This window comes from Rhinoraja longicauda, chromosome 6, assembly GCF_053455715.1.
Source record: "Rhinoraja longicauda isolate Sanriku21f chromosome 6, sRhiLon1.1, whole genome shotgun sequence".
Lineage (NCBI taxonomy): Eukaryota > Metazoa > Chordata > Chondrichthyes > Rajiformes > Arhynchobatidae > Rhinoraja > Rhinoraja longicauda.
Window position 1 is genome coordinate 19,066,614 of NC_135958.1, and position 13,821 is coordinate 19,080,434.

The following is a 13,821-nucleotide window of genomic DNA, read 5'->3' on the forward strand; positions in this document are numbered from 1 at the left end:
TTCTGCAGTGCACATTCTGGGGTCAGATTTTTTCCCCTCATTTCTCTTGAGCCTTCCTTCCTAGAACAAAGTGTTATATTGGGCTATATAGGCAGTTATTCTTATCAGATGGAAAGAAATGTTGATATGAAATGCATGGGTGGAAATGGCTCTTGTGGTGATGAGTAGCTTGTTTCTCTGCTATAATCCTGGTTTGTATAAATGTTACTGCCAACTGCAATAGCCCTATGAAATGTTTATTGATTCTATTACTATGTTGTACCAGAGCATCAGAAGGCACTGGATAAACTCTGTAACCTATGCTTGCTGAGTCGGAATATGCAGGAACTGATTGGATATTATATCACTATGGAGGAGTACTTCATGAGAGAGATGGTCAATAAGGTATTGTATAATGTGGGCTGTAAAATGATTCTATAATCATATTCACTGATTTTCTATAAACTTCACTCGGAACATTAGGGTGGGAAAACTGGACGTGACATGTGCTCCGCTAAATCCCAGCACCGTGGAGTGAGAAGGTGAATGGATGAGTCAGTGATTCCCTCTCCATATAACGTGGTCTCGTCTCATTAACTCTTTCAGTTCACGCTTAAGAATGACCACGGACAAAGCTCGGAAAATTCAAAAGACAAAGCTGAGGGAGAAAAGCTTCATGATAATTCTGAAGAAAATAGTTATTGATTTGTAACCTTGACAGATTAATCAGATGACAAGATTTAATACTAGGGGGTTAGCCCTGTTTCTTAACATATATAAAGGTTAGCAAATCGCCCTACAGAATTTCACTGAATAGTGTTAAGCAGTGAAATTAACTCTGGCATTTTTAAAAAGATGAAAGTGCCATGGCACACAGAATTCTGTGCATACAATATAATTCCAAACCTAAATGGTTCCACTTTAGGTTCATGCATTGCCATTCATGGCACCTAATCGAACAGTGCCATGTTAGTTTAGCCATCTCAGGTTCTCCCAGCTGGACTAAAGAATTATTTTATCTGGAGCATTGGAGGTTGAAGGTAGATATGATAGAAGTATATAAAATGGAAATGTCAAAACGTAGAGGGGGATAGCTTTAAGGTCAGATATTGTGAGATGAAGGGCCTGTAATTGTGTTATATGTTTTATGTTCTATTTTTTTAATGCTTAATTACAGGCTGTTGCTATGGACTTCTGTGAGAAGGGCCAATTAACATCCAGCATGGTGGATGATGTATTCTTCATTGTGAAGAAGTGCATTGGTCGTGCTTTGGCCAGTTCAAATATCGACTGCCTGTGTGCGATGATCAACCATTCCACCACTGTACTGGAGTCTGACTTCAGGTAACTGGGATGGACATAATGGAATGCACCACTTGGTGCTAATTTCTCTTGTCTAGTCCTGGAACTGCACACTGACTGCCATGGGTCATGACTTGATTGAAACTGCCTCCTCCATTTTAAAAGTGAGATAGCGAGAGTTCATGGTTTGTTTGTTCCTGTTAAAGTGAAGGCCAAAGCTGGCAGGTGTAAGAAATCTTGGGTGAAAAGACATTTTGAGGTTCTGGTCAGGAAAAAGTAGTAATGGGTTGGGTATAGGCAGCTGGGATCAAGTGAATCCCTGGAGGAATGTGGGAGATGCAGGAATATTTTTTTAAAAAATCAGGATGGCAAAGAGGGGAATGAGGTGGCTTTGGCAGAGAAGAATCCAAAGAGACTTTATGCATATATTACATGAAAAAGAGCAACGGGATAGAGTAGTGCCGCCCAAAGACCAACGAGGACAACAATGGATGGGACCAAGGCCAGAGATTAAAAAGTCAAAAAGCTCTGAGATAAGGAGAGAAAATGCATGAAATGTGAAGCAAGAGGAAGGGGTATAGGTGGAAGGAGATGAGGGGAAGGTGGGAGAAATGGGTGTGCATCCAGGTGGTGTACATGGTAGAGGGGGTGAGGATAAAGAGGGGGAGGGGATGATGCATATTGATTAAACTAAAATTGGAGAATTCAATGTTCATACTGTTGGGTTGTAAAACACCAACTAGAAAGAGATGCCCTTCCAGTTTGTGGCCTCACTATGACAATGGAGATGCCCAGGACAGAAAGGTCTGCAGGGGAATGAGAAGGGGAATTAAAATGGCTAGCAAAGGGGAGATCCAACAGGTTAGCAGGAGGTCAGAAGGAATAGGAGTAGAATTAGGCCATTCGGCCCATCAAGTCTACTCCGCCATTCAATCATGGCTGATCTCTCCCTCCTAACATTCTCCCGCCTTCTCCCTGTAACCTCTGACACCTGTACTAATCAAGTATCTATCTATCTCTGCCATAAAAATATCCACTGACATGGCCTCCACAGCCTTCTGTGACAAAGAACTCCACAGATTCACCACCTCTGACCAAAGAAATTTCACATCATCTCCTTCCTAAAAGAACGTCCTTTAATTCTGAGGCTATGATCTCTAGGCCTAGACTCTCCCACTAGTGGAAACAACCTCCACATCCAATCTATCCAAGCCTTTCACTATTTTGAATGCTTCAATTAGGTCTCCCCTGATTCTTCTAAACTCCAGCGAGTACAGGCCCAGTGCTGTCAAACGCCCATCATAGGTTAACCTGCTCATTCATGGGATCGTTCTTGTAAACCTCCTCTGGGCTCTTTCCAGAGCCAGCACATCCTTCCTCGGATATGGTGCCCAAAATTGCTCACAATATTCCAAATACGGCCTTACCAGCACTTTTACATCCTATGTCATCCCTATTTTTGTATACAAGCACTCTTGAAATAAATGCTAGTATTGAGTTCGCTTTCTTTACTACCGATTCCACTTACAGATTAACTTTTTGGGAATCCTGCACCAGCACTCCAAAGATCCTTTGCACCTCCAATTTCTGGTTCTCACCCCATTTAGAAAATAATCTACACCTTTATTCCTACCAAAATGCATGACTCCACACTTTGCTACACTATATTCCATCTGCCACTTCTCTGCCCACTCTCCCAACCTGTCCAAGTCCTTCTGCGGAGTGCCTGCTTTCTCTACACTACCTGCTCCTCCACCTTTTTCGTATTATCCGCAAAGTTTGCCACAAAGCCTTCAATCCCATCGGCCAAATCATTAATATACAACGTGAAGAGTAGTGCCCCCAGCACCGACCCTTGTGGAACTCCACTAGTCACTAGCAGCCAACCAGAAAAAGCCCCCTTTATTGCCACTCTTTGTCTTCTGCCATCCAGGCAACTTGCTATCCATGTTAGTATCTGCCCTTTGTAACCGTGGGCTCTCATCTTCCTAAGCAGCCTAACGTGTGGCACCTCATCAAAGGCTTTCTGAAAATCTACTAACCGCCACACACCCTCCTTCTCCTCGACACTTCTCCTTTCTCTTCCCCCCCCCCAATCCCTTGCTACTTTCCTGTCACTAGCTTCGCAATTTGCAACTTTTCAACCCTCTCTCACACCACCTGCTTTTACCTCTGGCCTTTGTACCAATCCTCTGCCTGTCAAAAGCTCCCCTCCCCTCCCCTGCATCCACCTGCCTTGCTATGTCCTGCCTCTTCCCTCTTCTAGCATTCTTCTCTCCCCCCCCCCCCCCCCATCCCCAATTACTCTGAAGAATGGTCTCGACTTGAAACTTTACCTATACGTGTTCTCAAAAGATGTTGCCTAAAGTTTGAAAAAAGCCTTGCTTGAGCCTTGGCAGCCTTTGCATAATGTGAATTCATAATCAGTCTTCACAACTGTTATATCAGATATTGTATCATCCCACAGCAGCGTAACAGCCGGTGATGCAGTGTGGTATGCTTCTGTTTCTGTTATTCAGGGAGGTGCTTTATAACAAGCTGCGTATGGGGTTCCCAGCAACAACATTTCAGGACATACAGCGTGGTGTAACCAGCGCAGTGAACATCATGCATTCCAGCCTGCAGCAGGGCAAGTTTGACACTAAGGGCATTGAAAGTACAGATGAAGCCAAGCAGTCCTTTCTGGTATGTTTTTTTTGGTCTGCCTCTAGTACTGTTTTAATGATGGTGTATTGTGGGGCTCATCTTCTCCAGTATGTCACTGTTGGGTAAACTGATGAATAATCTGTAGATCAGGCAACATCTGCAGAGACAGACAGATACAGAGTTAATGTTACAATCTGCATTTAGTTTCAGATTTCTTGCAGCTGCGTTATTTTCACCTTGGAAAATTATTCGCATTACACCACATCCCTACTGAATGAATGAAATTAACTTAAATAATGCAGCTGCAAGAAATCTGAAACTAAATGCAGATTGTAACATTAACTCTGTATCTTACCGGTAGTGTTACAGATTTAATATGTGCTGTTGAGCTATTTTGTTTCTTCTCATTTAGGTGACTCTGAATAATGTGGAAATGTGCAGTGAAAATCTCCTGACCCTAAAAAAGAACCTAGAGGTATGATAGAATTCATAAGGACAAAAATATTGCTGAAGATTTTCTGTTTGCTCTCTTTGCTGTGAAAGTAAAACACTAGCAATCTACAAGTATTGGCGGACCCAAATCACATCTGAACAATTAATTAAACAATCGCCCTGATTAATATGTTTGAACAGACCATTCAGATGTGAGCTGATTACCAATTAAATTCAATCCATCACCATCCAATGGTTGGACACAAGCTTCTGGCCTTTGGCATCACTCCATTATTGAGAACTGGGGCTAGATTGATTGTTCTGCTTCATGATCATTATTTGTATGCTTGATTTACAGTTTATAGACAGGGTGCACCACTCAGATATAAATATCATCTCTTTGGGGAAAAGAGGCAGGAAGGCATCTTTGAGCACTCCAATTAAAAGATGGTGGAAGTATTAAATCCAGGCTTCAACTGACTTGCAAATCATTTCCTTCTCTCTCGAGTCCCCTTGCGTGGTCAATTAAACTTGTTACTATTTAAAACCCACTTCTTGACGGTATTAAAAATTAGTTTTATTTTTTGAAACCACTCAAAAATCTGACATTATATTAATTTTAGTCTTGAGGACGGTCTTATTACAAAATTACAAAGACTGTTTAGATTTTTAGATATGCCCTTGTGAGAAACATTCATCTTTAGTAAAGGCCAGCCTGGTATAATTAAAACTGTCTGACCCAAAATAAAAGCTGCTCCCATCCCTATTAAATAAACATAACATGTCCATAACAATATTAAACAAAATGGCGGAATGTGGTTCTTCCTGCCTTACCCCTCCTGAGAGCAATGGACCCAGTTTTGTCCTTGCTGTTTTCAAGTATAGTCACAGATTAAAATCACTGAACTGTAGTGTAGGCACAATTCTGTTTTTGTTACTTTTCTCCTTTTATGCACTGCCTTGTGTAATGGACAGTTTCAGGGGTGTTGTCAGCATTTCGCTGTTTAGTTTATTATTATTGTCATGTGCATCGAGGTAGTGAAAAGTTTTTGTTGCGTGATATCCAGTCAAAGAAAAGAATATACATGATTACAATCAAACCGTTCAGAGTGTACAGATAATGGGTTCAACATTTAGTACAAGATAAAGTCTGATTAAAAATAGTCAAAGGTCTCCAATGAGGTAGATGTGAGGTAAGGGCCGGTGGAGTGTAACTGTAAGGAATTGAAGTACAGTACGTTTCTTCACAGAGTGACTGTACAAAGCTGTTCAGCCAAGGACTGGGAGCGGAACAGGCACAAGCAAAGATTGAGAGCTGCCTATCGGACCTGGCTGCGGTATCTAACAAATTTAAGGACCTCCTGCAGGTTAGTTACATGCAGACTGTGGGCTCCTGTTCTGATTCCGCTGTGGCACATCCTATTAAGGATTCCACCTTTTGTGAAAGGCTTCCGGCTAGTGATTGCTGCACAAAAGTTTGGCACTGGGATGTAGAAATTCCTCAGTGTGTGCAAACCTAACTGATTAATCATGATGTCATAATTTCTGGTAATTGTTGACGGCTTAAAATCAAATTTTGTCTTTTGACAAGTTAATTGCAGATCATAAAGACAACAGCCCACCAGTCTATGTGGGTGAAACATATCTCCCTGTCCAGCATAACCAGTAATGAAAGTCAACCAAATCATTAAAATCCTTAAACAGGACTTGGTGCATGTGACATCAATCAAATACTGGCCACAGTCGCAAATCATAAAATGTCTGCATTTAAATGCCACAAATTGTTCTGGTTTAGGGGCAAATAAGCCAGCTGAACAACATTATTGAAGATTATAAAATATTGCTTATCATCATTTTACTGACATTTTAAATCAATTGGGTATGCTTGCTTAATTACTAAGGGCATTGAAGATAGGTCAGGAAGTCATGATGCAGCTCTATAAGACTTTGGTTAAGCCACATTTGGAGTAGTGCTTGCAATTCTGGTTGCCCCATTGCAGGTAGATGTGGTGGTTTGGAGAGGGTGCAGAGGAGGTTTACCAAAATGTTGCCTGGGTTAGAGGGTTTCAGCTACAGGGAGAGTTTGGATCAATTTGGATTGCTTTCTCTGGAACATCGGAGGTTGAGGGGAGACTTGATAGAAGTATATAAAATTATGAGAGGTTGTAGGTTGGATAGACAATCAGAATATTTTTCCCAAGGAAAGAAGGTATGTTTAATGGAGATGTGTGCGGCAGTTTTTTTTTGTGTAATGGTTAGTGGGGCCCGAAACGCATTGCCAGGAGTGGTGTTGGAAGCAGATACGATAATGGCATTTAATAGGCTTTTAGATAGGCACATGGAAGTGCAGGGAATAGAGGGATATAGATCATGTACAGGCAGATGAGATCAGTTCAACTTGGCATCATGATGGGCTCAAACATTGTGGGCTGAAGGGGCGTAGGAAGGAACTACAGATGCTGGTTTGAACCAAAGGTAGATGCAAAATGCTGGAGTAACTCAGCAGGACAGGCAGTTACTCCAGCATTTTGCGTCTATTTTGGGGCTGAAGGGGCCATCCCTGTGCTGTATTATTCTAAATGAAATGCTGGTGGCGGATTTCTTGACTCAGTGTTATCATTAAAAAGAGGAAATTAGTAGAATTTATTTTCCCACCTGAATGTGACCACATTACATGGACATTCCCAAGTACATAGACTTTGTACTGATGTCAGGCTGTTTTGACCCTGAAACATCCAAAAGACATCCAATGAAATACATCCAAACTATTCCAATGTTAGAAACATTGTAAGCATTTTTTCCAACGCCAAGGCTTGAGAAAGAGTGATGACATAATGAACAGATAATTTGTAGTATTGCATAGATGACAGATTGATGGAGCCTCAAATTAACATTCCTTTTGATAGATGCCACCTTCAAGAGTGGCCCATTTGCACAGTACCAGTTTCAACTTTGTTATGTGCAGGGAAGTGGAATGAATGAATGAGTCTTACCACTTGACCAAAGCTGTTTTAGGCATGTGATCAAGTGTGCGGTTCTTGGGATGTAATGTTGGCCCATGAACGTGTCTTGTCAGTATGCTATGACACTGTTGTAAAGTGCAGCAAGAATGTATTTGCTGTTTTGATGCTCAGTTATGTTAACAATTTGGATTTTGTCTTCCAGGAAGGCTTGGCAGAACTCAACGCCACAGCTATCAAGCCACAGATTAAACCCTGGATTACGGCGTTCCTCTCCATCTCCCATAACATTGAGGAGGCAAGAGCAATGAATCTGTATAACTGCACAGGCTTACAATTGCAATCACTGACGAGCTAAGGAATTTACTTAAGCCACCCTTCAGTTTAAATACATGCAGCCCTCAGAGATAAGGTTGCATAATTTAGTTGGGTTCTGCAAATTAACTGTAGGTTGTTTTTTAATATAAATGTTCACACCAACTTTAAATCCACAATCGCACTGTCACATCTCCCAGCTAGTAAAAATATCACCCAAACAGCTACAGACCTGGTATATTATTGATCCATTTTCCAAACCTATGATCATGCATCCAGCAATATATAAATCCTTCACTGTCAGTGTTAGAAAGTCACTGCTTTACTATATCTACTGGAGGCCATCATTCCACTCCATATCGCTAAATACTTTTTGATTCTATCTAAAATGAGTTTGCTTACCTTTTACAATCCATGTAGCAGTAAAATATCCTTGCGTGCATTTTCAGGTGCTATTCAGCTCGTATAAGCATTGCTATTGAAGCTAAGCCAAAACATTTAAAATATCTCTACCCTTTCCATGTATCAGGGCTCTGCATTAAAAAGAAACCTTGGGTTTATCTCCCACCCATGGACAATCAGTCAAACAAATGTAGTATCCATCGCACCAAAGAAATTGGATATTCCTCTTTACCTCCGAGTCACACACTGTCCAAACTTGGAATTATACTGCCTTTATTGGCATGGGACCTGCATTCTAGAACTCCTTATCCACCAGCACTGTGGGAATACCCTCAACAGGTTGGGCACAATGCTGCAACTAGTAGAGTCACTGCCACCAGATACCAGAGACCCAGTTTCAATCCTGACCTCAGGTGCTGTCAATGTGAAGTGTGCACATTTTCATAATGATCACGTGTGTTTCCTCCCCATTCCAAAGATGTGTGGTGGATAGTTAGATGGCCACTGTGTACAGGTGAATGGTAGAATCTGGGGAGAGTTGATGAGGGATTAAGGTAGGATTTGTGTAAATGGGTGGTTGATGGTTTACATGGATATGATGTGCCAAAGGGCTTGTCTCAGTGCTGTACTTCTGTGACTTTTAAGGGTTGTTGAAGAAGTTGGCACATTGCTGGCACCAAGGGCAAATAGGGATTGCCAATGAAGTCTGCTTCCCCAAAATTGAATAAATAAAAACAAAATTAACCAAGGTACTAATATGCAAGATATAATCTATTATTATAGATAAAATCATAAGGATTGGCTTCAAGATCGCAATTGCAGATACAATAGTGGTGTTTCACATCCATTACATCTAAGAATGTACTGATATCTCATTGTATTCTGGATACCATGAAATTGCTGCAGAATATTCTGCAACAGTGAGCTGTAACAATAGGAGAACTGGTAATTGAGCATAGGTGCTCATGGCTAGTTTTAAAGAATCACTTCAAGGAGAGCGAATTGTTGGGGTGGTATGTCCCAAGCTGCAGGCTGCTTAATCTACATTATTTTATTTCAGGAGGAGTTTAATGATTATGAGGCCAATGATCCCTGGGTTCAGCAATTCATTCTCAATTTGGAGCAATTAATGGCAGAGTTCAAGGTGAGTGTGCCCTCTCTCCCCCTCTCTCGCCCTCTCTCTCCCTCTCCCTCCTGGGGCTATAGGGCCAAATGGTCCCTTTCTTTGTCCTTACAAATGTACAAGGTGGTAAGATGTTGTGCAGTTGGAAGAGAATGATAAATCCTTCCCACATATTTGTGTTCTGCAGGTTGGATTGTCCCAAGTGATTTACGATAACCTCACCAGTCTGATGACCGCTCTGATCGCAAATGAACTGGAGGAGGTGGTCCTAAAGTCCGTGTTCAGTCGGGTACGTGCACAGAAGTCCTTGAGTATGATGCCACTTTGTGAGCCTTGGCCTGAAAGAAGCTGAGCTGACAGTTCAGTGTATTCAGCTACTGCCCACCTGGCAGATGTTTGGAAGGGTGGCTCAGACTAGGCTTTGACTGGAGATTGAGGGGAGAGTGAAATCATTTCCTCTATTGGTAGTGTTCAGAATAAAGTGTAGCCTTGTGATTAAATCTGGGAAGGGCCCAAAATATAAAAAAGGCAGTAGAAATGCCGAGATCCCTCCAGAGATTAACTGTTGAGCTTCACTTTAAGTAACTGTGATTAAATATTTTTATTAGATTATTAAGCAAGGGCAGCCAAATTGAGTTCAAATATAGATTAGCTGTGATGTGAATGAATGAACCCCTATCTAAAATTGGTATTATCCCAGACCTGATCAGTGATCTGTGCTGAATGAGCTGATGTTGGCTGGATTGAAGGGAAGCAGCATTTGACCTCTGTGTTCCTCAGCTGTGGAGAGGAAATTCCCGATTCCTGTTCCAATCACTTATTTAGGTCTATGCAGAAGCATGGAGTGTGCAGATTTTGACTCGCGAGCAAGTGGTAAACAGTAATTGCAGGGCAGTTAGTTGTTTCAATGTTTGGAGAATAATTAGTCATTTGCTTTTATAACAGCATGGACAAAGTGAGCTGAATGGAGTCCTGTGTTGTAAAGTTTATTTGTGATCTTGTATGGAGCAAATGCAAGAGGTGAACAAATGTACATACAGACAGCCAGATACAAAATGCTGGAGTAACTCAGCAGGCCAGGCAGCATCTCAGGAGAGAAGGAATGGGTGACGTTTCGGGTCGAGACCCTTCTTCAGACAGTCTGAAGAAGGGTCTTGACCCGAAACGTCACCCATTCTCTCCTGAGATGCTGTCTGACCTGCTGAGTTACTCCAGCATTTTGTGTCTACCTTCGATTTAAACCAGCATCTGCAGTTTTATTTCCTATACATACATAGGGATCCATTCTGAGAACTGTTCATAATTGGGAAATGAACAAAAACAGTTATGGAAGTAGATCACAGAATCAGCTGTGGCAGGAGAGTGAGCGGGAAGAGCAGCCACCAGCCGGCCTCAGTAACTCGGCAGGTGAGCGAGCAAGTCTGCTTGGATCCCAGCTCGGCTCGACTAGACCCTGCCTCCGATTATTGCAACTTGGTGGGGAGAGAAGACACACGGAAATGCCCCATTCCTACCTAGCAGATGATACCTGCAGCAGCTAATAAATCCATCCCGCGTTCTCGTAAACGCTTGTTCCTAAGCACTGGATGTCTAAGTTGGGTGTTCTTAATGTGGGGAGTACCTGTACATAGAAGCTGCAGGTCATGCTAAAATACTGAATGAATGTAAATTTTAGTTACATTTATTTATTATTGACCTTTAACAAATCAAATTTTGTGGTGTATTCTTTTGCACTTTGGAGCAAAGTCTTCTGCCCACATGACTGCAGAATGAATGGCACCTTCCACTTTATTTTACAAACATTTTCTTCTCAAAGATACTGACACTGTGGGTTGTGTAGGAAAAAACTGCAGATGCTGGTAAAAATCAAAGGTAGACACAAAATGCTGGAGTAACTCAGTGGGTCAGGCAGCATCTCGGGAGAGAAGGAATGGGTGATGTTTTGGGTCGAGACCCTTCTTCAGACTGTGGGGTGTACTGATAGTGTAACACACAGTGGGGTAGTACTCATGGAGTGACACACTGTCGGGCAATATTAATGCAGTCAATGGATATCAGGTGTTCTCCAGTCCATTCCTCACTCAATTCTGAAAAATGAAGGGTCCCAACCTGAAACATCACCTATCCATTCCCTTCCCAGATGCTGCCTGACCCACTGAGATACTCCAGTACTTTCTTTTGCTCTCTCCATTAGTCTCTACTTGTTCTGAGTTTCTATTATAAACACGATTGTAACACTATAGATCATGGATGGTGACCGCAGTATAAAGATATTTCATGTCCATAAGGACTGTGTGATGGTCTCTTCAGCAATGCTTCTACTACAGACAGATTGGTGAGGATGAGGTCAAGCAAGTTTATTTTCTGTACTGGTTCACTCACTGCTTACCAAAGACAAACTTATGTGCTTTAGAGTTCAGTCAGTCATGGTTCAAGCAAGTTACACACCAAAGTCTTCCCTGCACTGTTTATTCTGAGCCCTTGGTACTTTGAGTGTTTGAAGTGTCTTTCAATGTGGGAGGGACTGACTCATCAGTCAAGGGAGGACGGAAAGAGGTCATCAGGAGGATGTACCAATGGATTGTGATGGAGGAGTCTGGCACGTTGTGAAATGTTCTTCGAGTACGTCTATGTCAGATTGTTATGTAACAAGTCTTTAGGACAACTGTCCCAGATGTTTGTGAGGCTAACTGCAACATCGACAGGTCTGGGAAAAATGTTCCTCTGTCTGAATTTGGTGCCTACATCGATGCCAAGATGTCTTTTTCACATCTAATGCAGCTAGCTGGTTGACAGAAATGGCCTGCTGGGCCGTATCAGAATGCAATTAAGAATCATTGTTGTGCATCCGGTGGGAAGACTGAGTGAGTTGACAGATTTCCAGATGTATTTTCACATCAATGGTGATTTTCATCGCTAAAGCTAATTTTTTTAAATGCCAGATTAACTGATTTTTAAATTCCACAGTTGCCATGTGGGATCTGCACTGATTGTTAATCCAGATCTCTGCATTACTACTTTGGAACAACTGTACCAACACCATTACAAAACCTCCCTCTCCTGACCATTTTGTTTTTGGTATTCGTTAGCTTGGCGGGTTGCAGTTTGACAAGGAGCTCCGATCACTCGTGGCTTACCTGACATCAGTGATCACTTGGACCATCCGAGACAAGTTTGCTCGCCTCTCCCAGATGGCAACCATACTCAATTTGGAAAGGGTGAGTGTGTAATGTGAGATAAAATAAACTGGGATTAGACCCGGTTTCTTTCATGACATCCCAGATCCTTTACAACTGGATAACATGTTTGCATAGAGTAGGAAATGGTTAAGGGGCAGAGCAAACAGTAGGTCATTTCAGGTCGACATTATTGCATTGAAGTGCCCTTGTTATTGATGCTGAGCTTTTTGCTGTTCACGATTTGACAAACTGATATGGTGTTATGTATACAAAGATTAGTGGGAAACTGAATTGAAGTGATACTAGGGCCATGCAAATATCTGTACTCTATGGAGTTTAAAAGGAAGAGAGATAATCTTATTAAAATATATGTTCCTTGGGGGGCAAAACAGGGTAGATGTCTACCAGTGGGAGAGTCAAATATAAGTGGACGATCATTTTTAAATGAAGTCTGTCTGTCGGAAAATGATAGTAGGTTCAGCAGCATCTGTGGAGAGAGATCAGTAAACTCTTATCAGAACTGAAAAAATGAAAACCCAGGTATTTTTAAAGTTGCAGAGAAGGAAAAGGTGGAGAGAACCAAAGGAATGCTTGTGATGAGGTGGGAATCAACAGAATCTTGAAGATCAGATGGTTCTGGCTTGTTAATTGTACTGATCTAACTGGAGGAGGTATAAATAGAAAGTGCTGAATGAAAACAGGAGGGAAAAGCAATGCTGTAATACAAGTTGCAGAACACAGCATTTGCTAGAAATGTGAAATGGTGGAAATACATAGGTCAGATAGCATGTCTGGAGTGAGAAATACATAGGTCAGATAGCATGTCTGGAGTGAGAAATACATAGGTCGGATAGCATGTCTGGAGTGAGAAATACATAGGTCAGATAGCATGTCTGGAGTGAGAAATACATAGGTCGGATAGCATGTCTGGAGTGAGAAATACATAGGTCAGATAGCATGTCTGGAGTGAGAAATACATAGGTCAGATAGCATGTCTGGAGTGAGAAATACATAGGTCAGATAGCATGTCTGGAGTGAGAAATACATAGGTCAGATAGCATGTCTGGAGTGAGAAATACATAGGTCAGATAGCATGTCTGGAGTGAGAAATACATAGGTCAGATAGTATGTCTGGAGTGAGAAATACATAGGTCAGATAGCATGTCTGGAGTGAGAAATACATAGGTCAGATAGCATGTCTGGAGTGAGAAATACATCGGTCAGATAGCATGTCTGGAGTGAGAAAAGGGTAAGGTGACATTAGTGTGATAATTGAGAAATGACATGAGAATTGCCGGTCCTAACACAAACTGGAAAGGCTGGTTATCTGAAATTATTGAATTCATCGTTAAGTCCCAAGAACTGCAGCATGCTGAGATGGAAGATAAGGTGCTGTTCCTCATTCTTGTGTTAAGACTGTTGGCACAGTGCAAGAAGCAGTATGATGACTTATTACAAGTGGGTTGGAGTACAAAAGTAAGAA

General features: G+C 41.7%; 1 protein-coding gene across 1 annotated transcript in view; it reads left to right on the forward strand.

Annotated features, from left to right (window-relative positions):
* cog4 (component of oligomeric golgi complex 4) overlaps window positions 1-13,821 on the forward strand; it is a 35,458-nt gene that overhangs the window by 18,763 nt on the left and 2,874 nt on the right. Inside the window, exons 10-18 of the mRNA XM_078400620.1 lie at window positions 266-384; window positions 1,157-1,323; window positions 3,801-3,966; window positions 4,340-4,402; window positions 5,610-5,726; window positions 7,525-7,617; window positions 9,097-9,180; window positions 9,347-9,448; window positions 12,249-12,377. Of these exons, the coding sequence (XP_078256746.1) occupies window positions 266-384; window positions 1,157-1,323; window positions 3,801-3,966; window positions 4,340-4,402; window positions 5,610-5,726; window positions 7,525-7,617; window positions 9,097-9,180; window positions 9,347-9,448; window positions 12,249-12,377 (1,040 nt within the window). The remainder of the gene's footprint in view (window positions 1-265; window positions 385-1,156; window positions 1,324-3,800; window positions 3,967-4,339; window positions 4,403-5,609; window positions 5,727-7,524; window positions 7,618-9,096; window positions 9,181-9,346; window positions 9,449-12,248; window positions 12,378-13,821) is intronic.